The 26,011-nt window shown below is 42.7% G+C and overlaps 2 protein-coding genes and 1 long non-coding RNA gene across 3 annotated transcripts in view; 2 read left to right on the plus strand and 1 right to left on the minus strand.

Moving 5' to 3' along the window:
- The first annotated feature begins 2,083 nt into the window (after positions 1-2,083).
- Positions 2,084-26,011, plus strand: part of LOC146659639 (uncharacterized) — a 31,906-nt gene continuing 7,978 nt past the window's right edge. Inside the window, exon 1 of the mRNA XM_085421911.1 lies at positions 2,084-2,165. The gene's annotated coding sequence lies outside the window, so the exon portion shown is untranslated. The remainder of the gene's footprint in view (positions 2,166-26,011) is intronic.
- On the plus strand, positions 2,596-5,396 carry LOC146659640 (uncharacterized). Its single transcript, XM_085421909.1, has 4 exons — positions 2,596-3,423; positions 3,877-4,074; positions 4,249-4,459; positions 4,827-5,396. The coding sequence occupies exons 1-4, from the start codon at positions 2,691-2,693 to the stop codon at positions 5,086-5,088; spliced, it is 1,404 nt and encodes a 467-aa protein (XP_085278035.1). The 5' UTR covers positions 2,596-2,690; the 3' UTR covers positions 5,089-5,396.
- Positions 16,769-24,289, minus strand: LOC146659641 (uncharacterized). Its single transcript, XR_014913818.1, has 3 exons — positions 23,921-24,289; positions 19,583-22,679; positions 16,769-17,833 (listed from the first exon to the last, which is right to left on the minus strand). It is a non-coding gene; the product is annotated as an uncharacterized LOC146659641 (long non-coding RNA).

Consider the following 26,011-nt stretch of genomic DNA (forward strand, 5'->3'; position numbering starts at 1 on the left):
CCACAGGGCGCCCACTGTTTTGGCTGAGGGCCAACTGCTCAGCCTCTGTGAGTGGTGGTGGTGGAGGACCCCCACCTGTTTTTCGGGCCTCCGCTTTTTTTCTGTTGGCTATAACGGGCCACATTTGAGCATACAGAGTAAGCAAATATGTACTTGTAATGTGCTCAGATAATTTCAATAAGTGCTTACAGACAGAAAATTAATGTAGCCTCTAACTGCAATTGATTTACATCGGACAAACAGACCAAGCACTATGGCTCATAATACAATTACACCTTACCTGTTTGGACTATATTTTTATATTTCATTTTTACTTGCTGCCAGGAACGTTTGGGGCCTGTTGGGTTGCACCTGCGCTCACATCACGTCACAAAATAAAATGTATAAAATAACAAATAAAATAACATATGATAAAATAACGTGTTAAATGGGTGGAAATCCCTAGATCAATGTTTAAATTAACACTCACGCATTGACTCTGTCGGCTATGTTTTGCCATGCATGCTCACTTTCTTTTGCAGCTGTCGCTGTGTTACTTTTTTCCGCAGAATTTGCATGTTATCGGCATATGCTGCCATCAGAATTTCGGCCTCAAGCGCTGTAAAATACATTGACCGCGCCTTCTTTCCCTCCGTCTCCATGGTGACTCACTTAATCTGTGCTCCACTGATCAGGGCTTTATGTATCCTCGTCCGCGCGCTTCACTTGGGGTTAAAGCAACTCCGCGTTGACTGAACTACTTGTTATCAGCCTTTCTGAAACCGAATATTCCGAGTTGGACAGTTCGGGGTTACTCAACCCTGCGTATCGTTTTTCACTCTGAGTTTTCTAAACCGGCTTCCTGAAACAGGGCCCTGTCCTTTAATTTGTAGAACAGTGTGTAGCTTTTTGCAGTCCTCGAGAGCTACACACCTGAATCAAATGCTACCTCGTTATCAAGCCTTTGCCAAACTTGATGGCACGCTGAAGATGTATTCCCATCATCTGATTCAGCTGTGTTGGAGTAGGGATGCGTCTAAAAGCTGCAGGACAGTAGCTCTCGGGGAATCTAGTTGGACACCCCCGCTCTAGCTGCTACAAAAGGATTTGGAAGAAATTTATCATCTAAAGATTAGATCAGTTCTTACTATAATTGGAGTGTTTTTGTAAGGGATCATGGATACAGTTAAAGTGCATAAACAAATAACCTACTGCAGAATAGTCACATGTTTATGTGGCTCCATGCAGATTTTAGACTGCTGAAAAAATAAATTGTGCTAAAAACATATTTTTATTTTTTTTTTAATGTTAAAGTTTGCTGGTATCTGAGTTAGCAGATATACAGTGATGGACTGCAGATAAGATCTGTGTAACTATTACAAAACCTTTGGTGCTGTAGAACATTCAGTTAATACAAGCTTGAAATAAACTCTTTTAATTGAAACATTGAAAATATTCTTTACTTTGATTTCTACCCATATGGAAAAGATGCATATAAATCTTATACAGCTTGTATCTGTCTATAAGAGTGAAAACAGATATAAGATCCCTTGAAAATTATATAATGAAACTTGTATGTTTTGGATACTTGCTAAAACAATATATGAAAGTAATGAGAAAGTGGCCACTTTCATGAGTAATCACATATAAGTTTTTACTATTTCTTTTCCATATGGGTATTTAGCTAAGAAAAAGGGACAAAATGTGTGGCTCAGTGTGACTGGTGTTGTTTGCTAAGTGTGCTAGTTTAGACGTTTTACACAGGAATTCTGTACGAACATATACAACAGCAATATGTCATGGTGGGTTTTCAGTTACATATGAGAAAGAAAAAGAACATGAAACAGTGAGTGGGGTGTGGAGACATGTAAGTGATGTGATCAAGCAGTCTGGAACACAACAATGGAGTGATGAGCTTCAGCCTCAAGCACGTTTGATTGACCTATCGAGAGTTGTTGAGGTGTAAAAGGAGTCGTTGACACACCCCACTTGACTGATGATGTCAACAGCAGACAAATAGGAGGATATACAGGGATTATTTTATTGACAAAGTCATATGTTAATTAAGTACCAGCAAGCTTTTAAAGGGTCACAGACCAGGGATGGTCACTCTGCTTTGGCCCAGTGTGTGTGCAGGCTGGAAGAGCTTCTTCATCTGCTTCTTACTTTTCAGAAACTCCTGCAAGGTAAGGATTATTCTCTGCCACAAACTATAATTTGCTGTGTAGTTCAAGTTTACCTGTTGTAGCATCTCTGCTGGTTAGATGTACTGCAATGCTGTTTTCGTCAAGTTAAGCATTTAAAGTATGGATAGATCTTTACTGACCTGTTTTAAGTAATTTTGGGAGTGAAAGTGGTTTTTCTGTTAAAACACATCTCAGATTATCCTTCATTTGTTTCTTTTTGGCTGGCTGTAGGGAATTAACGTGTGCATGAAATGCTTTGTGAAAATAATCTAGGATTGTAATAATGACTTTTTATATCCACGTTTCATGAAGCCAGACTGAGTCAGAGATTAATTTATTTGTTTGGAGATGAATACAAGGAGGCCTTGTTTTCAGTGACTCACAGGCACAAGCAAATTTCACCTCAACAAGCTTCTTTAAATTCACATTTCAGCGAATCAGTGTGATTACTCAGGGACAAAGGACTATTAATTGTAGGTCTGCGGCCTCTGCATTGGTTGAATTTGTGTAAGGAATTGAGGTGCAATGGCTCAAACAGTCAACATGAAGGTCCAGGAGCTACCATATCTGCCACCTGAAGTTTGGGTTTTGGTGTTCGGCTACTTGAACACTGAGGAAAAGCACACAGCCCGCCTCTGCTGCAGACACTTCAGAGATCTCATCGACCACCCGTCCCTGTGGAAGGATTATACAGCAGGACTCTCCAACTTTCCCCGCTACACATCTGGATTCTGGGACACCGTGCAGTGCCGTGGGGTCAGCCGTGCCACAGTGCGACATTTACGACCCAAAGATTGGAAAATCCTCAGCAAGTCCCTCCCATCACTCAACACCATTGTCTGTGTGAGGGAACGGCGATATTACAAGATGAAATACTTAGACAACCTGTGTGAATTCCCCAACCTGACGAGTCTTGGGGTACGAAACGCCACCTGGGTTGGGCCGTTACTGGTGCAGTGTCAGAGTCAGCAACTAGCCGAGCGGTTGACTCACCTCAGCGTCTGCGACATTCAGATGTCCTGCGACGACACTGTGGCGTTCATTAACAGCGTGTCACGCTTGGTTAACCTGGAGTACTTGCTGTTCCACCAGCAGGAAAGTGAAAGGCTTGAGAGGATGAGGCCAGTGCCCTCTTGCATCTTCCACAACCTGCTGCTAAGACTGAAGAAACTCAAACACTTATCCTGGGGAATGAAAGGGGAGCCACCAGTGCCACTGCCCAACAACTACTTCTACCCATTGGACCCAGAAAACCCAGGTAAGCCAGTCTCCTGATTATATTTTACACTTGCAAGCATCAGAACCAATACAGTCACTTTTTACACCTTTGACAAGAGCTTTTCATCAAGAAAATACAATATTTTCTTGACATTATGCCTTAATATTGGAACAAAACCCATCATATTGAAGTCAGTTGAGCTGCACACATGCTGCATTATTATATATATTTCACCTCTGTAATATTCTTGATGTTTATAATTGAGCGATTTGTATATATTAGTGCTATTTCTTGTAATATATTGTATTATTTAATTGGTTTAGTCTATTACTGTTACTATCTTAGACCAACTGTAACCCACATAATTTCCTTAGGAATTATTATTCTGATTAGTATTGTGAGCACACAGCCTGTTGTGCAGTATTGTGTGACTATGCTAAACTTAACTGACAGAGACTAAATGTTTAGCTAACCACCTCTTTTATCCTGTAGGAGAGTACGGCGGCCCAGAACTGATCTCTTTGGAGTTGGTCAGTTACACAGAAATCATCCTGTCGGAGGACGCGCTGAGGGGTCTGACTTCACTCAAGTCGCTTGCTGTCCACTACAGGTACCCCTGGGATGGTCTGCAGTGCAACCTCTATTCCTGGCTCAGTCATCTGCAACAGCTGGAATCACTCTCAATCATTGGTGAGTCAAAACATGCATTTAATCTTTGTAATGTGTGTAAGTGTGTGTAGTAAGCAAAAATCTGTTGTCTTGCATGCATCCTTTTTTTTTGTTTGTTTTTTAAGTGAAGCTGTGTGAAGCTCCAGGCCAAAACTGTTTTCTGTAACTTCTGTCCTGTCGTTTCTTTCCTTATAGGAGGGACTTTTCTTCCCTCTTATACGGAAGACCTTCCATCCCAGGTGACCAGTCTGACACTGCGAACATCCATATGCATGTGCCAGATGAGCTCCATTGCATCTCAACTCAAGCAAGTTGAGCATCTGGACATAGATCAGAACCGCTATGCTGATAGTCTCTGCAAACAGCTTCCTACACTGTTTCCTCAACTCAAGACTCTTAGGATACGGTATGCCCAGCAGATTTTTATTTATATTACTATTACAAAGTAAAAGTTCCATTTGATGGTTTATGTGTGACCTGCAGCATCAAATCATCTCACTTGAAAAAAGTGTCGTCATTTACATTTTGCTGCAAATGAAGCTTTTCTCTGTCTTGATTTCTTAATGAATGGGTGAATGACTGAATGTAGTGTAAAGCGCTTTGGGGTCCTATGGACTAGAAAAGCGCTATACAAATGCAGGCCATTTACCATTTACCATTTAAGTACAACTGAAACACTACAGAAAATCGTGTCAACAAGTTCCCATTATGGGTCTATCGTTGCCAACACGCAACTAGAGCTGACGTTTTTTTCCCTGTCTTGTCTTCTGTAGCTTCCACCGTGAGGAACCAACAAGAGACCTGCTGTTCCTCAACAAGCTGCGACACCTGGAGCGACTGGAGCTGATCAAGAGACAGACATACATTCTTATAAGTGACGAAAACAAAACTTGGCCGAGTCCATCTGTGGAGGGACTGATCAAGGAGCTGCAGGAGATCTCCAGGAACAGGTTCAGCATCGTGACCACAATGCCCGAAAGGAACGTTTTGCAAGAATGCGACTGCATTTGGGAAAGAGTGGAAACACGATTCTAATCCTGAGGAGTGCAAAGTGAACAATACAAACAAAAATTATATTATACAGTTTTCCTCCAGTGCCTCATGCGACTAACTGACTGGACTTTCATGTAGATGCAGCAGGTCCTCAGTTCTGTAACTGTCAGTAACCCAAGAACTCGCAATGCGTGCAACACTACCTTTAAAATAAATAAAGGTCAGAGCAAGAAGCTGCTGCTTTGTTGCTGCAGAGAACTTTACACATAGTTAAAATGATGTGATGAAATATTCTACTGGTTTTTTTAAAAGGTTTGGTTCAACCATGTTACGATGAGAAATTCTCTGGTTCTGTGAGTGTTTATGATGTTTTTTTTTCGATCAAATAAAAACTACTTTTCATGAAGAACTGCATTATTGTTTTTCTGTGAATTTAGTTATTATTTCATTCAACAGCTTTCAAATCAAAATACAGACCTCCAAGTGATTGTATAGAAAGCCTCCCTCCTCAGAAGGACATTATCAGTGTCACGCTCATGGCTAGCTGTGGAAATTCAGTTCACTTCACTTTTTTCAGCAAAAAAGACAGTAATAAAAAGAAACCCAATCACAACGACCCTGTCATGGTCCGGGTGAGTGCTGGTTTTTCCATTGTACCAGTGTTTCCACCTTGTCTACTTGGATTGGCAACACCTGTGTCTATGGGGATTTAAGACCAGGGGCCTGTTCTTCGTACCTCGCTAAGTAAGTTAGCTGGATTAGATTGTTGACGATTTCGCGTGATCCCGGATCGTTCGGTTCCCCGAAGCTCATACGGGACTTGCTGTCATAGCAACAGAGCCGTAAGCGTAAACCTGCTCGGGAGCAGGTTTACTTTATGTAAACAGGATTAGATCGCGGCCACGCAGGTATGTCCGCTTCATTTATACGAAAGCAACAGCGATATTCCACCACTGTTGTACCATAAATAAATAACATCAATGTAACTAAAGATAATGCAGCACTTGATCCTTTTATTGATGTCACACAGATACATACAGGTCATTTCCTAAAAAAGGGAAATGTACTATTAACATTCTATTACATGTATGTGATTATTACAGATGTAATTCATATTTCAGAGTAGTAATTGTAAATTACTTCGTGTACTCAAGATGAGAGACCACGGCTATAAAAGCGAAGGTGGATTTGGGAAGCCTGTCGCAGCCATGTCCTGTCCGTATACGCGAGCCACCCATTGCGGAAGGTGCAAGATTGATAAGGAGAGTCCTCAGAATTCCGCGTATATTGCGGGATAGACAGGATCCTTTAGCTCAGCGCGACAGTGTGCTCATTGAGAGATATCGATATTCCCGTGAGGGTATTATTTACTTAACCAACTTGTTGACGAGGGGGTGCAGGACCACCACCTGTCTTTTTTTCCTCTGCCCTTTTCTTGGTTGCTGTTATGAACAAACTAACAGAGTATTACAGGCCAGTATTACCTTGCCAAGAGACGAAAAGCAATCTAAGAGATAAATATTACCATTCTGTAGAATACTCCTGTATTCCACTTTTACTTGTTCCCATGTTCTTGTGGGTCCTGTTGTGGCTCTAATGTGAAAGGGGATATAATATAACATATTATAATATAATATAATGCCATATGATATTGGACAATATAGTGTCATATGATAGATCTACCCTACCGCCTACTGGTGTTGGCCAGAGGGGCCGATGGCGCGATATGGCAGCCTGGCTACAACCGTAGCTGCCTCCACCAGTGTGTGAATGTGGGAGTGAATGAATAGTGGTATCGTAAAGCGCTTTGGGTGCCTTGGAAAGCGCTATATGAACCCAATCCATTATTATTAGTATTATTATTAAATTACCTACGAGTTTGATTTGTCAGCAACTTTCTGCCAGCCCTCTCTCCTTGCTTCTGCAGCCTTTGCAGTGTTCTCTTGCGTTTTAATTAAACTCTGAAACTCCTGAAATCCCTCACTCATGAGTTCTTGCTCTGCTGCCGGAAAATACCGAGCACGCCCCTTCGACATTTTCGCCGACCAATCAGCGGGTTGCCGATCAATGTTTCTACTATCGATGCGTAGCCCCTTTTACGACACCCAGTGATGTCACATTACTGCGTCCAGCTGTACTAATCGTCAACAGCAGGCGTGTTCGGGGAACCGGATTAGCGAGCTCACGGTTAGCGCGATGGTTTGGTCTTGGATGTGTCATTTGATCTTGGATGTAGTAAGCGACGTACGAAGAACAGGCCCCAGAGCTCACTGTCTTCAAAAGCTGCAAAGCTGGAAGGAGGCAGTGGTAGTAAACCAGGGAAGGATGATACAAACTCAGGAAATTACAGGCCTATAACTTTAACATCAAATATCTGTAAAGTAATGGAGCAAATGATTAATGAAAGATTAATGTAAAAATAAATCAAAATGAGGTTGTTGTTTTTTTTCTTTTTAAAGGGAAGACAAATACAAGTGAGGACTGGAAAGGCTTACTCTGAGAGGTTTCCAGTCGAAAACGATACACCTCAAGGGAGCGTAGTGTTATGTTCTTAGTTATTTTAATGATAAATGATGTTTTTAATGATATAGAGGGTGGGATAGGGCTTTTGCTTTTTGCTGATGATGGAGCAATATGGAAGAGAGGGAAAATGTAGAGTATATTGTAAAGAAACTGCAGGGAGCAATTGGAAAAGTTGAAGAGTTGTGATATAAGTCTGGTTTTAAATTCTCAGTTGATAAGGACAAGACAATGTTTTTTTTTTGTTTTGTTTTTTGTTTTTTACAAGGAAAAGAGTTGGTGAGGATGTCAAGCTTAAGTTATATGGTCAAGAATTAGAGTGAGTAAATGTAAGTTTGAAGCTGTGGTTTGATGAAAGGGTAACATGGGGTGTACACATTCAGAAAGTGTTGGATAAATGTAAAAAAAGATTTAAAAATAATAAGGTGTTTAGTTGGGAGGGACTGGGGAGCAGATAGGAAGTCTTTGAGGGCCATATACACTGGGTTGGTTAATTTGAACTGGATCAGTTAGACATCGGTCAAAGAGTGCCATTACCAGCAATACCTCTATGTATAATTCCTAAATTCACATTATTGGACAAGAAGAATAAGGATAGGGCATTTATTTTAAACTCTCATACAGTACAGGCTTACATTGATATGTTCAAATATATACAGATGCATCAAAGAATGCAGCCAGTCAAACTGGTGTAGCAGTTGTGATCCCGGAGTTTGTGGTTGAAATGGGGAAAAGGATCAATGATGGACTTTCAGTATACAGGGAGTGCAGAATTATTAATTAATTATTAGGCAACGTCCTTTCCTTTGGCAAAATGGGTCAAAAGAAGGAATTGACAGGCTCAGAAAAGTCAAAAATAGTGAGATATCTTGCAGAGGGATGCAGCAGTCTCAAAATTGCAAAGCTTCTGAAGCGTGATCATCGAACAATCAAGCGTTTCATTCAAAATAGTCAACAGAGTCGCAAGAAGCATGTGGAAAAACCAAGGCGCAAAATAACTGCCCATGAACTGAGAAAAGTCAAGCGTGCAGCTGCCAAGATGCCACTTGCCACCAGTTTGGCCATATTTCAGAGCTGCACCATCACTGGAGTGCCCAAAAGCACAAGGTGTGCAATACTCAGAGACATGGCCAAGGTAAGAAAGGCTGAAAGACGACCACCACTGAACAAGACACACAAGCTGAAACGTCAAGACTGGGCCAAGAAACATCTCAAGACTGATTTTTCTAAGGTTTTATGGACTGATGAAATGAGAGTGAGTCTTGATGGGCCAGATGGATGGGCCCGTGGCTGGATTGGTAAAGGGCAGAGAGCTCCAGTCCGACTCAGACGCCAGCAAGGTGGAGGTGGAGTACTGGTTTGGGCTGGTATCATCAAAGATGAGCTTGTGGGGCCTTTTCGGGTTGAGGATGGAGTCGAGCTCAACTCCCAGTCCTACTGCCAGTTTCTGGAAGACACCTTCTTCAAGCAGTGGTACAGGAAGAAGTCTGCATCCTTCAAGAAAAACATGATTTTCATGCAGGACAATGCTCCATCACACGCGTCCAAGTACTCCACAGCGTGGCTGGCAAGAAAGGGTATAAAAGAAGAAAAACTAATGACATGGCCACCTTGTTCACCTGATCTGAACCCCATTGAGAACCTGTGGTCCATCATCAAATGTGAGATTTACAAGGAGGGAAAACAGTACACCTCTCTGAACAGTGTCTGGGAGGCTGTGGTTGCTGCTGCACGCAATGTTGATGGTGAACAGATCAAAACACTGACAGGATCCATGGATGGCAGGCTTTTGAGTGTCCTTGCAAAGAAAGGTGGCTATGTTGGTCGCTGATTTGTTTTTGTTTTGTTTTTGAATGTCAGAAATGTATATTTGTGAATGTGGAGATGTTATATTGGTTTCACTGGTAAAAATAAATAATTGAAATGGGTATATATTTGTTTTTTGTTAAGTTGCCTAATAATTATGCACAGTAATAGTCACCTGCACACACAGATATCCCCCTAAAATAGCTAAAACTAAAAACTACTTCCAAAAACATTCAGCTTTGATATTAATGAGTTTTTTGGGTTCATTGAGAACATGGTTGTTGTTCAATAATAAAATTATTCCTCAAAAATACAACTTACCTAATAATTCTGCACTCCCTATACACTGCTGAAATGCACACAATACTATTAGCTGTTCAGTGGGTAGAAGACATGAGGCCATTAAAAGCAGTCATTTGTTCAGACTCAAGATCGTCATTGGTCAGTCCTCATCATGGACAGCTCTAAGACTCCCTCATAGGACCCCCCACTTCCCTTTTGTGACTTTGAGCTCGAGCCCTAGCTCATGTGGTGACTCTTGGTGCTTAACCTTTTTCGTTAGTATTGCTAGTAGAAACTCATAGTATTGTTTCTTAATTTATTGTGTCTCCTTAGAAATGTTCACAGCATTTTCGTCAGCACTGCTAATAATAGCTCATAGTATAGTTTTATAGTGTCCTTCCTACAGTCATGTTCATAGTGTTTTCCTTTAGTGCTACTGATAGCATCTCACAGCACAGCCTCATAGATTATAGAGGACTTCTAGTGATTTGGTGGTTCATGAAAAGTTATGTGCTACCTTGAAAATTTGTATTGTCCTCTGAGCCGGTTATTAGGTCAGGGTCAAATTTATTTATATAGCACATTTCCAGACAGACGATGCTGCACAAAGTGCTTAACAATATAAAAATGCCTTTAAAAAGAAACAATGTAAAACAATAATAACAATATAAAACAATGATACAATACAATTTTATTTATATAGCACATTTAAAACCAGGGGTACACCAAAGTGCTTCACAGTAAGGAATAACGGTAAATGAAAATAACACAGTAAATGACACTGAACAGTAAGTCATTAAAACAAGGTAAAATAGAGAAACAAACCAAAGCATTAGTAAGTAGAGATAGGGAGAAATCATGATTATCCAGAGAAATGAGTAGCGATACAGCAATTAATGAGCAAGTCGGAAAAGCCATTTAATCCTCTAAAGGATTAAATAGAGTCAGAGGCACGAATGGTAGCAGGAAGACTAGGGATGGGTACCGGTATCCGGTGCCATGATGGCACATAAACGGTAGTAACCAGACCGAAAAGCAGCGCACATTTCGGTGCTTTATTTCCGTGCTTTTTTTTTCCTGAGCTGTGATACACTTTAGATTCTAGCCAATCATTTTACGTTTCCGAGGATAGTAGGCGGGTCCAGGTACGTACGTTCTTTTAGAGCAGAGCTACAGATTAAAAATGCCCAAGGCGAAGCGGTCAAAAGTATGGCTGTACTTCACAGCAAAAGATGCAAACTCAGCAGCCTGCAACAAGTGCTTTAAGCTGATACTGTGATACTGTCAAAGGAGGTAACACCTCAAATCCGATGAAACACCTGCCGACGCATAGCGTTTTTTTTAAAAGCCGAGAAATGCGCCGTATTTGATAGCTTGCTGCGAGACCTCACACCGTGCACATCTACTATGGGTGTGGTGCCTGTTATCGGACCCGGAGTTAGCAACATCCCCCAAAAACCCGAAGAGTAGAATCCTGGCCCCTAGCCCTGCCAGTGTAGCAGAAATGATGATGGATGATGATGGCAGCAGCAGCAGCAGCCGTTCTTCTCTGAGTGAGTAGCTAAATGTTGTTTGTGTGTAATTTACGTTGAGTAGGCTAACCACGTTATTGCATTAATGCATGTAAGGTGAACTAGCAAACATCATCATAGTTACATGCGGCTGTCTTCTTGTTTGATGGCAGATACTCCCTTCACCCTGGCCAAAAAGGCTAAAATGACCAAAGAAAAAGTGGAAAACAGTTAAACATGAGAGGTTTTTGGACAAAATTTGTGTTTTTCCATTGTTTAAGCACTGCTTCCATCCAAGAGTGATACCATATATGCCCCATAGCTGCAGAAAAGGCTAACATTGTTATCTTTTTACAAAAAACCAGCTGAATATGAGGTTTTTGGACTAATTTTGTGTTCTCCATTCTTTAAGCACCGGTTTGAGCACCGTTTAAGCACCGGCACCGTTTCAAAAGTACCGGTTTGGCACCGGTATCGGATAAAACCTAGACGATACCCATCCCTAAGGAAGACTATTCCAGAGGTTTGATGCTACAGAGGCAAAAGCACGATCACCCCTAGTTAGGGCTGGGCAATATGGCCTAAAATTCATATCGCGATATAATTTGAAGCACGTGCGGTAACGATATATATTGCGATATATTCTTTTCTTCTGTATAACATATTTTCCACACTATAAGGCACACTTAAAATCCTTTAATTTTCTCAAAAATCGAGAGTGTGCCTTATGTATGAATTCTGGTTGTGCTTACTGGCACTTCCGAGCCTTTTCCTATCGAACGCCAGATCCATCACCCACAAACTTGACGAATTGGAGCTACAGATAGCCAACACAAGCTTTGCACGTAACTGCAGCATTATTCTTATTACGGAGACGTGGCTTCACCCGCTGATTCCCGACGCTGCAGTCGAGTTAGCAGGCCGCACGCTACACCGGCATGACAGAAACAGCAACTCAGGTAAAAGCAGAGGAGGGGGGCTATGTGTTTACGTGCATAACGAGTGGTGTTGTAACAGCAGGATCATTCACACACACTGTTCTCCTGATTTGGAGGTTCTGGCAGTCTCGTGCAGACCTTTTTACATCCCGAGGGAGTTTACAGTAGTTATTGTGATAGCTGTTTATATACCGCCGGATGCTAACGTTAGCACGGCTCTCAGCCTCTTGCTCAACACCATAAACAAACAACAGCTTGCCCACCCCGATGGGGTTTTTATTGTCGCCGGCGACTTTAACAAAGCGTGCCTAAAGACTGTGCTTCCTAAATTTGTCCAGTTCGTGGACTTTGCTACGAGAGGAGAACACACTTTGGACCATGTCTATTCAAACATCAGGCATGCTTTCAGAGCGACACCCCTCCCCCACCTGGCTGGATCTGACCACCTCTGCATGTCCCTCACCCCCACCTACACCCCCCTGCTGAGAAAAACAAAGCCCCAGACAAAGACAATAAAAACCTGGCCTGAAGGAGCCCTTTCTCAACTGCAGGACTGCTTCTCAACAACTGTATGGGATTTATTCTCCAGCCACAACCTCCAGGAGTACACGGACACTGTACTCTCGTACATCAGGAACTGTGTTGACAATGTCACCGTCAACAAAAGGGTCAGGGTGTTTCCAAATCAAAAACCCTGGATGAATAGCGAAGTGCAATCCCTCCTAAAAAGCCGCAACACTGCCTTCAAGTCAGGGGACAGGGCTGCGTATAGGGCGGCCAGGGCAGACCTGAGTAGAGGCATCAGGAAAGCTAAGGCTGCCTATAGGAGGAGGATTGAAGATCACTTTGCTGACAACGACCCCAGAAAAATGTGGCAGGGGATCAATCACATTACCAACTACAGAAGCAATAACCAGGCAACATCTAGGACTGATGCCTCACTGGCTGAGGATCTAAACCGTTTCTTCGCCCGCTTTGAGACGACCAAGCCCTCAGCTGCCACACCACTTCCACCCGCCCCCAGCACTGGCACACTAACACTTAGGGAGCACCAAGTGAGGTGTGTTCCAAGGTCAGTGAATCCCAGGAAGGCGGCAGGTCCTGATGGAATACATGGAAAGGTTCTCAGAGCATGTGCTGACGAACTGACCGGAGTCTTCACTAAAATCTTCAACCTTTCCTTGTCATCAAACACCGTCCCGCCCTGCCTCAAAACCTCCACCATCATCCCCATCGCCAAGAAGACAGCTGTGGCCAGCCCAAATGACTACAGGCCTGTTGCACTTACGCCTGTAGTGATGAAGTGCTTTGAGAGACTGGTCTGTCAGCACATCAGGGCCGGTCTGCCTCCCACTCTGGACCCCCACCAATTTGCCTACAGGACAAATCGTTCCACCGAGGACGCTATCACCATAGCGCTCCACACTGCGCTGAGTCACCTGGAGCACCGAGGAAGCTATGTGAGAATGCTCTTTCTGGACTTCAGCTCAGCATTCAATCATATCATCCCGGAGACCCTGGTCCAGAAACTGTCTCACCTGGGACTCTCCACCCCCATCTGCCTCTGGATCAAGGACTTCCTGACAAATAGACCACAGTCTGTCAGACTCGGCCCCCACCGGTCCAGCACCATCACACTCAGCACCGGGTCTCCACAAGGATGTGTTTTGAGTCCCCTCCTGTTTACGCTCTACACATCCGACTGCTCCCCTACCCATCTCTCAAACACCATCATAAAGTTCGCGGATGACACCACAGTGGTTGGACTCATCTCAAGGGGGGATGAGTCGGACTACAGAGATGAGGTCAACAGACTGACTGAGTGGTGTTCAGTTAACAACCTCCAACTGAACACCACGAAAACTAAAGAACTTATCTTGGACTTCAGGAAGGGCAGAGCAGACCCGGCCCCACTTTACATTCACGGGAGCTGTGTGGAGAGGGTACACTCCATGAGGTTTCTGGGCGTGCAGATATCTGATGACCTCTCCTGGACTGCAAATACTACAGCGGTGGTTAAAAAGGCCCAGCAGCGTCTCCACTTTCTGAGAGTGCTCAGGAGGAACAACCTGGAGGAGAGGCTGCTGGTGACATTTTACAGAGCCACCATAGAGAGCATCATAACGTACGGCATAACAACATGGTATGCAGGGTGCTCAGCTGCAGACAGGAAAGTACTGCAGAGGGTCATCAACACAGCCCAGAAGATCACTGGCTGCTCTCTGCCCAGCCTGGAGGTCACTGCAAACTCTCGGTACCTCAGCAGAGCTGGCAATATCATCAAGGACCACTCTCACCCCAGCAACCAACTGTTTGAACTATTACCGTCAGGCCGACGGTACAGGTCACATAAAACCAGGACAAACAGATTCAGGGATAGCTTCTTTCCCAGAGCTATCACCGTAGTAAATAAGCACAAAAACAATTGAACCTATTCCATACCGTCACTGTCATTATATTATGCTGCTATCCTGTATATATTGTACATACTATTGTTTGAGTACTTACGATTACGACAAATGCAATCACATAGCAGGATGCTATACACGGGCCAAACTTCAGTCAGGAGAACAACTGAGCTCATTCATCCACAATACAAGGTTAGTTATTAATATACTGCAACATAGAGCAGCTGCGAGAGAATTCAACATTAATGAATCAATGTTACGGAAGTGGAGGAAGCGCAGTTTTTGGCTTTTCCCATATTTCAAAAGTGCTTCATCTCTTTGCTATGACTGTCGCCCGGCATAATTTGCAGATGATGATTGTTGTAGCCACTGCGATGCTTTCGACCAAAACAGGCGCAGCTTGATGACATCATCAACATGCGCTATCGCTATAGAGCGGTATAGTCAAAATCTCTATTGTTGGCCAAATTTATATCGTTTCTATCGTATATCGTTTATATCGCCCACCCCTACCCCTAGTCTTCAGATGGTGCCTGCGCTGGGCCAGAAGTAACTGACCAGATGATCATAAAGAACGGCTGGGAGTATAGACACTTTGACCTTGGAAATTTGGCGCAACTGGAAAAGGCCAGATTTAACCATTGAGGAAACCTGTTTATCCAGCTTAAATGAACTATCCAGGCAAACACCTAGATTACTTACAGTATCTGTAAGAAAGCAAGCAAAGGGACCAAATCGTGCAGCTAGCTGGTCTCATGGAGTGTGACTTTCAAACACCATAAGCTCAGCTTTCTTCTCATTTAAAATGAGAGAATTAGCTGACAGCCACTCTGTAACCTCTTTCAAGCAGTCAGGCTCAATGAAGCTGGCAGGTCATCAGACAATTGGAAACAGATTTGAATGTCGTCAGGATAATTGGACGTTATTGGACTCATCTCGGACGGGGATGAGTCTGCCTACAGGAGGGAGGTTGAACGTCTGGTGTCCTGGTGCAGCCACAACAACCTGGTGCTGAATGCCCAGAAGACAGTGGAGATTATTGTGGACTTCAGGAAGCACACAGCCCCACTCCCCCCCCCCATCATCCTGACTGACACCCCCATCACCTCTGTGGACTCATTCCGCTTCCTGGGTACCACCATCACCCAGGACCTGAAGTGGGAGCCCACCATCACCTCCGTCATCAAGAAAGCCCAGCAGAGAATGTACTTCCTGAGGCAGCTGAAGAAATTCAACCTGCCAACACGGACGATGATGCAATTCTACACTGCAATCATCGAGTCCATCCTCACCTCCTCCATCACCGTGTGGTACGCTGGAGCCACTATCAGGGACAAACAGAGACTGCAGCGTGTTGTGCGCTCTGCTGAGAAGGTGATTGGCTGCAGACTCCATCTCTGCAGGACCTGTACACCTCCAGGACACTGGGGCGTGCAGCTCGGATCTCAGCTGACCCTTCTCACCCTGGACACAGTCTGTTTGACCTGCTCCCCCCAGGCAGGAGGCTCCGGTCCATTCGCACCAGAACCTCTCGCCATAAGAACAGTTTCTTCCCCTCTGCTGTTGGACACATGAACAATAACCGTATGACTGTTCCCACCACTAACACATGACCCTACGCTGTGTTCACTGCATCATTCCATGTTTGGCACTGATCACCACCTGCACTCATGTACATATCTATCTACTTAGCACTTTTAATTCTTATTCTTATTTATTTATTTATTTATTTATTTATTTTTTCATGTCTATTTAAGCGTAATTTATGACAGTATGTTTGCACTGAAGCACCACAGCAATTTCCTAATGTTGTAAACCTGCTCAACATTTGGCAATAAAACCCTTTCTGATTCTGATTCTAACAGTGGTAGGAGATCTGATATTTGTCAAAGATAGAACCCAGGGGTAGCATGTACAAGGCAAACATTAGCGGGCCCAGCACAGACCTCTGTGGTACTCCACAGTAAACTGGGGCAGCGGCGGACGAGTAGCAGCCCATCATGACAGAGAAAGTCCTACCCGAAAGGTAGGATTTAAACCAATTAAGGGCAGAATCCTTGATGCCTATAACATGTTCCAGTCTCTCTGTATGGACATATTGCAAATCAATTTCTCATCGGGGAAAATAAAAGTTACCGTACCATTGACAACATATATTTAGGATTTATATTTGTTGCTGTTAAACTTATTTTGTGTAATGTTGAAATCTCCCAATTCTTTGAATCTTTAGGCTGAAGGAAGGACAATACTCGGTGTATTTATGCTCAATCAACAATCATTTATTTCCATACAATTCAACACTTAAGAGCATAAGGACCATCATGATGGGGAGACATGCCTGAAGAGGGTCACAGCAAGTCTCAAAATGGTGACGGGTTGCTCAGCTTTTTATAGTCTCTAGTGGCCCCCATCTAGTCGTAAAAGCCAAAACATCACATTCTTTCTCTGTTACAGCGCCTAAGTTATGACCTCGGCAGTTGTTTCTCTGCTTTCTGTAAGGTGGGGGTATGGAATGTGGTCTGTCTATCTCCCCTGTCTTAGACACAGAGTCTCCTGCTTACAAGCTTCTCTTCATGATTCAACAATTAAGCATGTAATACATTCACAGCAGATCAAGGATACAGAGTGATGCACATTTATCTAATGAACTAATATGTGAATATGTTCCGTTAACTCAAAAGTATAACGAGAACTAAACTACATACAGCTCACACACTCTATATTAAAGGGTATAATATGATCTACAGCAGTATCATACTTCAACTACTTTGATTACATATATAAGGTAACATATAATAACAGAATAATCTAATAATTCCCCCTTTTGATCTCTTAAAAGAGATCACTTATAACATGCACTCCAGCATTGCAAGGTCCAGTTCTTCTTGATCCTGAGGCCCTCTGTCCCCCTTTAACGGGTGGACCATATGGGGGATGACCTCTGTGTTCACGCAGTTCAGATGCAAGCAAAGTTAGACTTACGACCATAACAGCAGTTACAGATGACACTCCCATCACTCCCCAATTCTCCCACAGCTTTATTTTGGTGCTCCAGTTTTCCCTCCTTTTTAATGCCACCTTATACCTTTCAAACGTACTTAGACTAGAACCTCTGTCTAAGGAGCTTTTAACCTTTATTTTTATTGCTGCAGCTACCAGTGTCTTCCAGTTGGGTGATTCTCAGCTTCTTTCTTCGACCTCCGGGGTTAGACCACCCTTTAGTCATTGCACAGTTCTGGGGATTATTCTGCCCCGATTTCAAACAAGGATCTGTGTGTTTTGGGGTCACCGCCGTGTCCCCGTCTGGTGTCTGTTCCTTTCTCTGCAAGAGACAGAAAATCAAAACACCTCTCTCCCTAGCCTTGATAATCTAATATTGTTATCCATTGTTGTTCTAATGATTCAAATTTGGTTTAAAATATTATGTTCAGGACCTATTCTAATCATAATCTATGTGTGTGTAAAAGAAATCAAAAATTAGTGAACCCTTTCTAAGTCTAACACATTATAAGCTTAAGTTTTACCATAGCTAAATTATTAAACACTCAAATTACATCATAAGATGTTCATAAAACCATTGTTTGATGTTCGGACTCAACTCCCCCTTTTTGACACACTCCCATGTGTCAATTCATTGGAGCTAGACAATAAAAAGAGAAGGTTAGTGACATCATATCTCAGAAAGTATCAGAAATTCTTCTCTCGAGTGCCGTTGCTCCAGCCTTGTCATCCCAGAGGATCCTCAATCCCGGAAATTTCCCTTCTCCTCATGTAATAAAGTCTGTCGTCCTTCCATGCCCTGGTAACTGGTCCATCCAGAGCTGTAACATTTTGAAATGTACATACAACAAGCCAAACCACACCTTGGTCACACCAACCCTTTTCTCCCCTGAAGATGTCCAACGCCATCTTAGTCTGGACCAGGGTTGTAATAGTTTTGCAATTTTCATTAGTTTTTATTTTTATTTAGCTTCGACTTCAGATTTTCAATTTTATATCAGTTTTAATCAGTTTTTACCAATTGTTTGCTAGTTTAGTTTAGTTATGATTAGTTTCAGTTATAGTTTTAGTTGTGTCTGCAATAATTAAGTGTAGCAAAATCCCAGTCCCATCATATCAGTCATGCTCTTGTGCTTATCCTTGGGTATTGTGACTATTAACTCTTGCAGCACCGGGTGCTCCTAATTTTGGTTCAAGTGAATTTATAAACTTTGTGAAGGGAATTGACTCCTCTGCACACTGGAATAAACATAATCAACATGATTCACATTTTACTGCGTGTTATTCCACCATCTTATTGATTCAAATGCTCCATCCTTATGTGGTTTGCGACATTATGTTTATCCACTCTGTCTCTAAATGTTTGAAGAATTTTCAAGTTTGGGGTCAAATTTTGAGAATTTGACCATAAGTGAAAGTTATGGTGTTATCACCCCCTTCGGGGCTTACCTTTCCCAGTTTTGATGATATTCCTCCCTATTCTTTGCAAATACCCCCTGTTGGTGGCGAGAAACTGTTGGTGTGGTCAAGTGGGTGCTATAAAAACAAAAGCTCAGGACAGAACAGTTATCAGTCATGTACTTCATACAAATTTTGCATATGTTTTATTTCATATTGATCCTCTGAGTGTAATGGTACATTTTAAGTTGAATTCATCCAAACTAAACACAATAGGTTTTTCTTTTCTCTACTTTGCTCTTGTTCTTTTGCAGTACCACATCCTATCAAATGTCCCTGTCAATTATATTCTACATTTAATAACTTACTATTTCAAGTGAGAACCTAAATCACGTGGACCAATGTTTATTATTGCATGTCTCTATTCTGAATGTGGCAAGTCATTCATAGGTATTGTTAAAGTTTTGGCGATTTTCCTCTATAAAATTTAATTGACTTTTTACAGTGGCCTGCTATGGTTAATAGTAACATATTCCAGTCATGAGTGATCTCAATAGTTTTCTCCACTGTAGCATTTGGCATTCCCAATAATATAACACAATACCTTAATCCAAACACAGCTACTATAGCACAGTTTTCTTAATGCAAACAACAGTAACTCAGCATTACCAACCCAAGAGTTAAGTCTGCAGTTCCACACTCTCATGTGAAGCCACAGTCTCCTCCTCCAGTCTCTCTTATCCTCCTGCTCCTGAAAAAACAAAACAAAGCGAAGCATCCACCCTTCTCTTGCCGGCTGGGTGAATTGTTTATTGGCATTTACTAATCCTAAAGTGGGTGCAGTCATTGTCTCAGTATCAAGTCAGTCAAAACTTTTAGTCGTCAGTCCATCACAGTCCATTCACATGCATACCTCCACACACATTCATACCAGATGTTGCTGATAATGGAGTCTCCCGCGCAACCTATTCGAGCCTCCATCACCAGCAAGATGACGTCATCATTTTAAAAGGAAAACAATTCTTTGTTCTTTTATTCTGGATTGACCCGCTGCAATCCTTTTTAGACTAAGGACTTCTCATGTGATCAGTGTCCCATATAAGTGAATTTCTCCCAAGCCAATTACAATCATGGAGAAACACACTTTGCAACTGTTTTTGTAAGAATATTTCATAGCGCTTTAAATTTCAATCTTTCAGGCCTGGTTTAAAGAGCTGATTGTTAAATCATGAACTCACAAAATATCAACATATCACCACCGGTGGATCACACCTCTCAGATTTTCTTATCTCAGTGCACTGTAACAAAAACGAAAACAGACATAACCAACAAAATACTACTAAAATAACACAAACTAGGGCCCGTTGCAGACATGTCCAAGCATAAAACTATCCCTCTCTCGCTTACGAGAAAGCACACAAGCCAAAGCTCACTGATAACATCAAGCTAGCGCTAAGCTAAAACCAAACAATCAACCAGAAATTCACAGGAACATTTTGCTTCCTGCCGGGACAATATTGTGTGGGAATGAGAACCTCAGGTGCCGTAACACCTTTTGTTCCTCCTTGAATTAATCTCAATCACAGAAAATGCCGTACTCCGACCTAAAACTTACACTATTAATTCATCATTTTCACTCTGTGCCACTGTTCCTCATCAGGGCTGTGTGAAGCACAGCAAAGAATTCAGTCAAGGCCTTGAGCCATAAACAGACATCACGCACAGACATTGTTTTCATAACCAAACCGTTTTAGACCTTATTCCTAAAATCTACATAAATGCCCTCTGGGTGACATATAACACATTCTAAGTAATCAATGGTAATCAATGGCTCCTCATAAAAATTATGCATTGGGATGTTTGTGTGCAGCATTTTGCATATCAGCATAAGCAAAGCATTCTTCATTGCATCAGCGTGTGTGTGTGTGTGTGTGTGTGTGTGTCATTTCTCACTCACTCAACGAGTGCACGTGTATTCATGTGTGTATTTCACTTCATTCTGAATCTGTGTGTGTGTGTGTGTGTGTGTGTGTGTGTGTGTGTGTGTGTGTGTGTGTGTGTGTGTGTGTGTTCGTTCATCACTTTCCTGTTCTGATGTTCTGGGTAAACCACGGCCTGAAGCATGCCCTGGGGTCCTGCCCTCCTCCTTTTCAGTCTGTTTGCGACCATTGCTGCTGCTGCTCGAAGTTCTGTCCATCCTGGTTCTGACCCCAATTGGGGCAGTCCTTTCTCCAGTGTCCATGCTCACCGCAGGTGAAACCTGCATCTTCTCCTGTGTTTTTTGTCCATTCTGAGGTGCCTTCTGACCTCAGTTACTCCTCCTGTCCCGGTCACGCCCTTTTTGCTGCCCGATCCTCCGTGTTGGTCCATCACTGTCCTGCACAGTGTAAATGCAGAGTTATCAAGGTCAGCATTCTTTTGCTCGGCCTTACTTTTCCTTCGGGCTTGGCGGGCGTCTCGTCACAGCTCTGTCAGCTGACTCAGTCTGGGAATTTCCCCGTGTAGTGAAACGGGCCTTAGGTTTAGTGCTCTCCGTCTCGGCTGCATGAGATCACATTCCTGCAGGTCTGTTGACATTTTCAGGTCGTTGTTGTGGGTCCAGCTGTTACAGCATTTGGTCAGTGTCACGTATAGGGGAGAGCAGGAGTCCAGTCAGCCTCGGCTTTCAGGGCCGGCAAAGCAGCCTGTAATTAAATATATATAGAGAAAAACAAAAACAAAACAAAAACAGACAAAAACAAAAGCAAACGAACAGGAAAATGATGTTGTGTTGGCTGTGTTATTCAGAGAGGGGAGAAACAACGGGGCAGGCCCTGTGTCAGCCTTCTCTCCCCCCTTTTGTGTTTTTTTTTTTTCTCACCATATAATCCACTCATGACCCACCAAGCTGACAGGACAACACAGGTACATATTAAAATTCTTAAGATCATGTTTAAAAGCCCAAAAATGGAATTTTCTTTCATTCAGTAATCACTTGTATCAACCAATCAGCAGAAAACATGTCACAATTTGAATCTTTTAACCCCTAAATTTGTCATGTCTTCACTGGTTGGTCAGACCAGTGTCTTTTTCTTTGAAGTTAAATTGTTGTCCTGCAACCCAGAGAGTTTATTTGTCAGTAATGTATTTATCCTTTAACAACAGGTGTATGTTAAGTTTCGCTGCTTTAGCCTTGCTGGAAAATCTTCACGTGTTCATGAGTGTAAGCTGTTTCTTCATTGCGTGTGTGTGCATTTGTAGGCAGGCAGGTTAATTTTATCTTTTCTCAAACTAGGCGTTACCTTAAAAGGAGCCTTTCTCTCAGATTTCTCTGCTTGTGTGTTTTTGTTTCACCTTTTGTTGTGATGCTCCGGACGCCTTCCCAACCTCCACAAGTCCGTTGGCCCCAATTTTATGTGTTAAAAACTTCTCTTAATTCCTCCTCTAATTCTCTCCTTGCTGCTGTCTGTTTCACAGCTGCTGATTCGTGCTGGGTGTGGTTCCCATTACCTATAATTTTGCTTCGGCCGCTGTGCTTGTGGGGGCAGTTGGTCCAGGTCCGCAGCTTCCTGTATTAACACACTAAGAGATTTATTTAATTTCATTTTCATCACTGTTAAACAGATAAGCAGGCAACACGCCTACCTTGACAGCGTCATAATTCTCCACTACACACCTCTTACTATTTCTCTTTTTAATTTTTTAATTTTTATTACACCATAGAGTAATACACCCAATTATGCCCGTCTATCTCTATGTGGCTCCAAATTCCCTCTTTATTTAATTTCACACTCGTCAGGGGACAGGCACACAACAATTTCAACCACTGAAACGAGGAATTCAACCTTTTTATATTTCTTTACTAATCTAGACTCAACCTTTGTTCGCAAAATGTGTCTTGTTCTAGTCCGGAATAAATGTGAACCCGTGATTACACGGCCGTTCCAGTGTTATTTCCGTAGCTAATGCGGGAGTCCTCAGTTCCCAAGTCGCCACCTCGGCACTTAACCTGCCTGCACGTCTACAGACAGGGGGGTTGCCAAACCATGAACAAAATTAGTTTCCACAGGTACACTAGGCATCAACCTTTGATCCTAAAATGTGTCTTTGCTCTAGCGTCCTCCTAATCAAACACATCAACCGTCACTGTGTTCACGCTTCACACTCACAAAAAACACACTCAGAGCGCGCCTCACTCACACTCAAAACAACACCTAGAGCGCGCTTTACACACAAGACAGCACCCAGAGCGCGCTTCGCAGCTTCGCACACACTCACTCAGAGCGCGCCTTCACACACACACACACAACACTTTTCCTCAGCGGGAATTTTACACAGAAACCTCTGAGCTCAACTATTAGATCTTCTTAAAGCACACTGCACCATAGACCAAAATACCCCTTTCTCTGCGCTTATGACCGCCACAACGGGGCAAAGTCGCATCATAAAAGTGATGCTTGCATCCCCGAAGTTATACCTGACATCATAAACCAGGTTTTGCTCTATGTACTTCTTGGCAAGTAAAATTTTACTTTGTTTTATGACCGCAGCCCTTAAAACTCGACTGACGCCACAAACCACCATCAAACCTCTATCCAATGTACTAAAACTAGCACCAACCACTACTGCACTTCACGGCCGCACCACCGGAACACGGCCGTATCATAAACCAAACCTACGGACGTGTTTCGCTCTCGCGTTGCCAGCGTTCAACTGCACCGTGAGCCAGCATCTGCTTTTCCTTAAATCAACTTCTATTTCATAGCCGGCAAGAGCCAGGACGTAACTGACACCATAAACAAACTTCAAACCTCGACTTCAATGTACTGAACTAATGGCCGCGTCTTCAGAAGAAATTTTAATGTACTATTGCTACAGAGGCCAGTATTAGACAAAATTAAATGTGGAAGGTAAAGTGGCTGCAAGTAGCTCAACGTAGTATCTTATTAGTTTCTCGGTAGAAGCAGTTTATTTAACACACTGGAATTCAGCCTCAACTTATGTTGTTAGTATCTCGCGCCAAAAACCAGACACCGACAAATTTACTGTGAAAATACATGTAACTCAGTGAACAGATTAATTTGGAAAGCCCAATATGCACATTTGGTATTTATAATACAACAGGCTGTGCTTACCTTTTTATATTTGGACCGGTCCTCTGTTCACCTCGCCTCACGATCTCACCAAAGGCCAAATCTGCACCTCCTCAGCACACCAAAGATCCGGGTCACACGGCACCAAGTTGTTGAAATCTCCCAATTCTTTGAATCTTTGGGCTGAAGGAAGGACAATACTCGGTGTATTTATGCTCAATCAACAATAATTTATTTCCATACAATTCAACACTTAAGAGCATAAGGACCATCATGATGGGGAGACATGCCTGAAGAGGGTCACAGCAAGTCTCAAAATGGTGACGGGTTGCTCAGCTTTTTATAGTCTCTAGTGGCCCCCATCTAGTCGTAAAAGCCAAAACATCACATTCTTTCTCTGTTACAGCGCCTAAGTTATGACCTCGGCAGTTGTTTCTCTGCTTTCTGTAAGGTGGGGGTATGGAATGTGGTCTGTCTATCTCCCCTGTCTTAGACACAGAGTCTCCTGCTTACAAGCTTCTCTTCATGATTCAACAATTAAGCATGTAATACATTCACAGCAGATCAAGGATACAGAGTGATGCACACTTATCTAATAAACTAATATGTGAATATGTTCTGTTAACTCAAAAGTATAACGAGAACTATACTACATACAGCTCACACACTCTATATTAAAGGGTATAATATGATCTACAGCAGTATCATACTTCAACTACTTTGATTACATATATAAGGTAACATATAATAACAGAATAATCTAATAGTAATTAGTAATTTAATAAGTACATTCATGCTTATAGTTGAACTAAAATTATTTTATTGCATTCGTGTTGGCTTGGTTAACTAAAACTGAATCCCTGTGCCTTAAAGGCTCGGTTTACGGTTAAAATCCCAGCATCAGGAATTTATGCAAATGAGTGCATGCGGTGCAGGTGGGGGGAGAGTTTTACTACGGTTTTCCTACCGTAGTAAGTTTACCGTAGAATAAGTTAAACCTGATCACTCCAGTAAGAAGATTTGCAAGCTGTGGAATAAATGGCTTAAAATATGGAAAATGTTTACAATTTTTAAATAAGTGCTTGTTTTGTGTAGCACACAAGTCTGGATTATAAATGATGTATCAATATTTTTCCTCATAAATAAGAGGTTTAAAAAATCCCTTTATTACTTTATAACTTAGCACTTAGTTCCTCCTACGCCGAGCGGCGCATCGGGCAGCTAGTGATCTCCATCGATGTCGGTCAGCAGTGACTGCTTCAGCTTCGTCCCAGGCAATGTCGACAGTTCTCAGATTGTCCATAAATGTTCGACGCCATGTGGTCTTTGGTCGGCCTTGCTTTCGCTTGCCAGTGCGTGGACGCCATGTCATGGCAATCTTAGCTGGGCGATGAGGGGGTAGGCGTAAAATATGTCCCGCAAAGCGAAAGCGCCTTTCTGCAACAACATCGGCTAATGGGCGGGTGCCTGCTCTTCGTAGGACCTCCTCATTTGTTATTCGGTCCCGGTAGGAAATTCTCAGGATTCGCCGCAAGCCACGTTGTTGAAGCACGTTCAGGTGTTGAATAATTGCACTTGTTGAGCGCTAGGTTTCACTAGCGTAAAGTGCAGTACTTTATAAATATTACTTTATTTATTTTTATATGCCAGTTCAATTCATTGCCATAACATAAGTGCTCATTCTTTCAGAAAAGAAAAATTGGGCCAGAAGAACCTCAGACCTGCAGCTGAAGCTCAAACGGTTAACATGAAAGATCTACCACATCTCCCACCTGAAGTTTTGATGTTGGTGTTGAGTTACCTGAACACAAAAGAAAAACATTTAGTCTGCCTCTGCTTCAACGACCTCAAAAACTCATCGACCAACCATCTCTATGGAAGGACTACACAGTGGTGTTCTTCAGACGGCCAACACCTCCTCCCAGCCCCCCTGCCCCGATGGCCAGCAGAGAACAGGGGTGTGTGAAGACCCCCAAACCTCCCTCCTCTCGCTCATGTGTAGTGTTGCTGCGTGTTGTTCTAAGGTGCAT

The sequence above is a fragment of the Rhamphochromis longiceps genome, linkage group LG11 (genome assembly GCF_057381845.1).
Source record: "Rhamphochromis longiceps isolate RC_006_pf linkage group LG11, R_longiceps_female_GT1.1, whole genome shotgun sequence".
NCBI lineage: Eukaryota > Metazoa > Chordata > Actinopteri > Cichliformes > Cichlidae > Rhamphochromis > Rhamphochromis longiceps.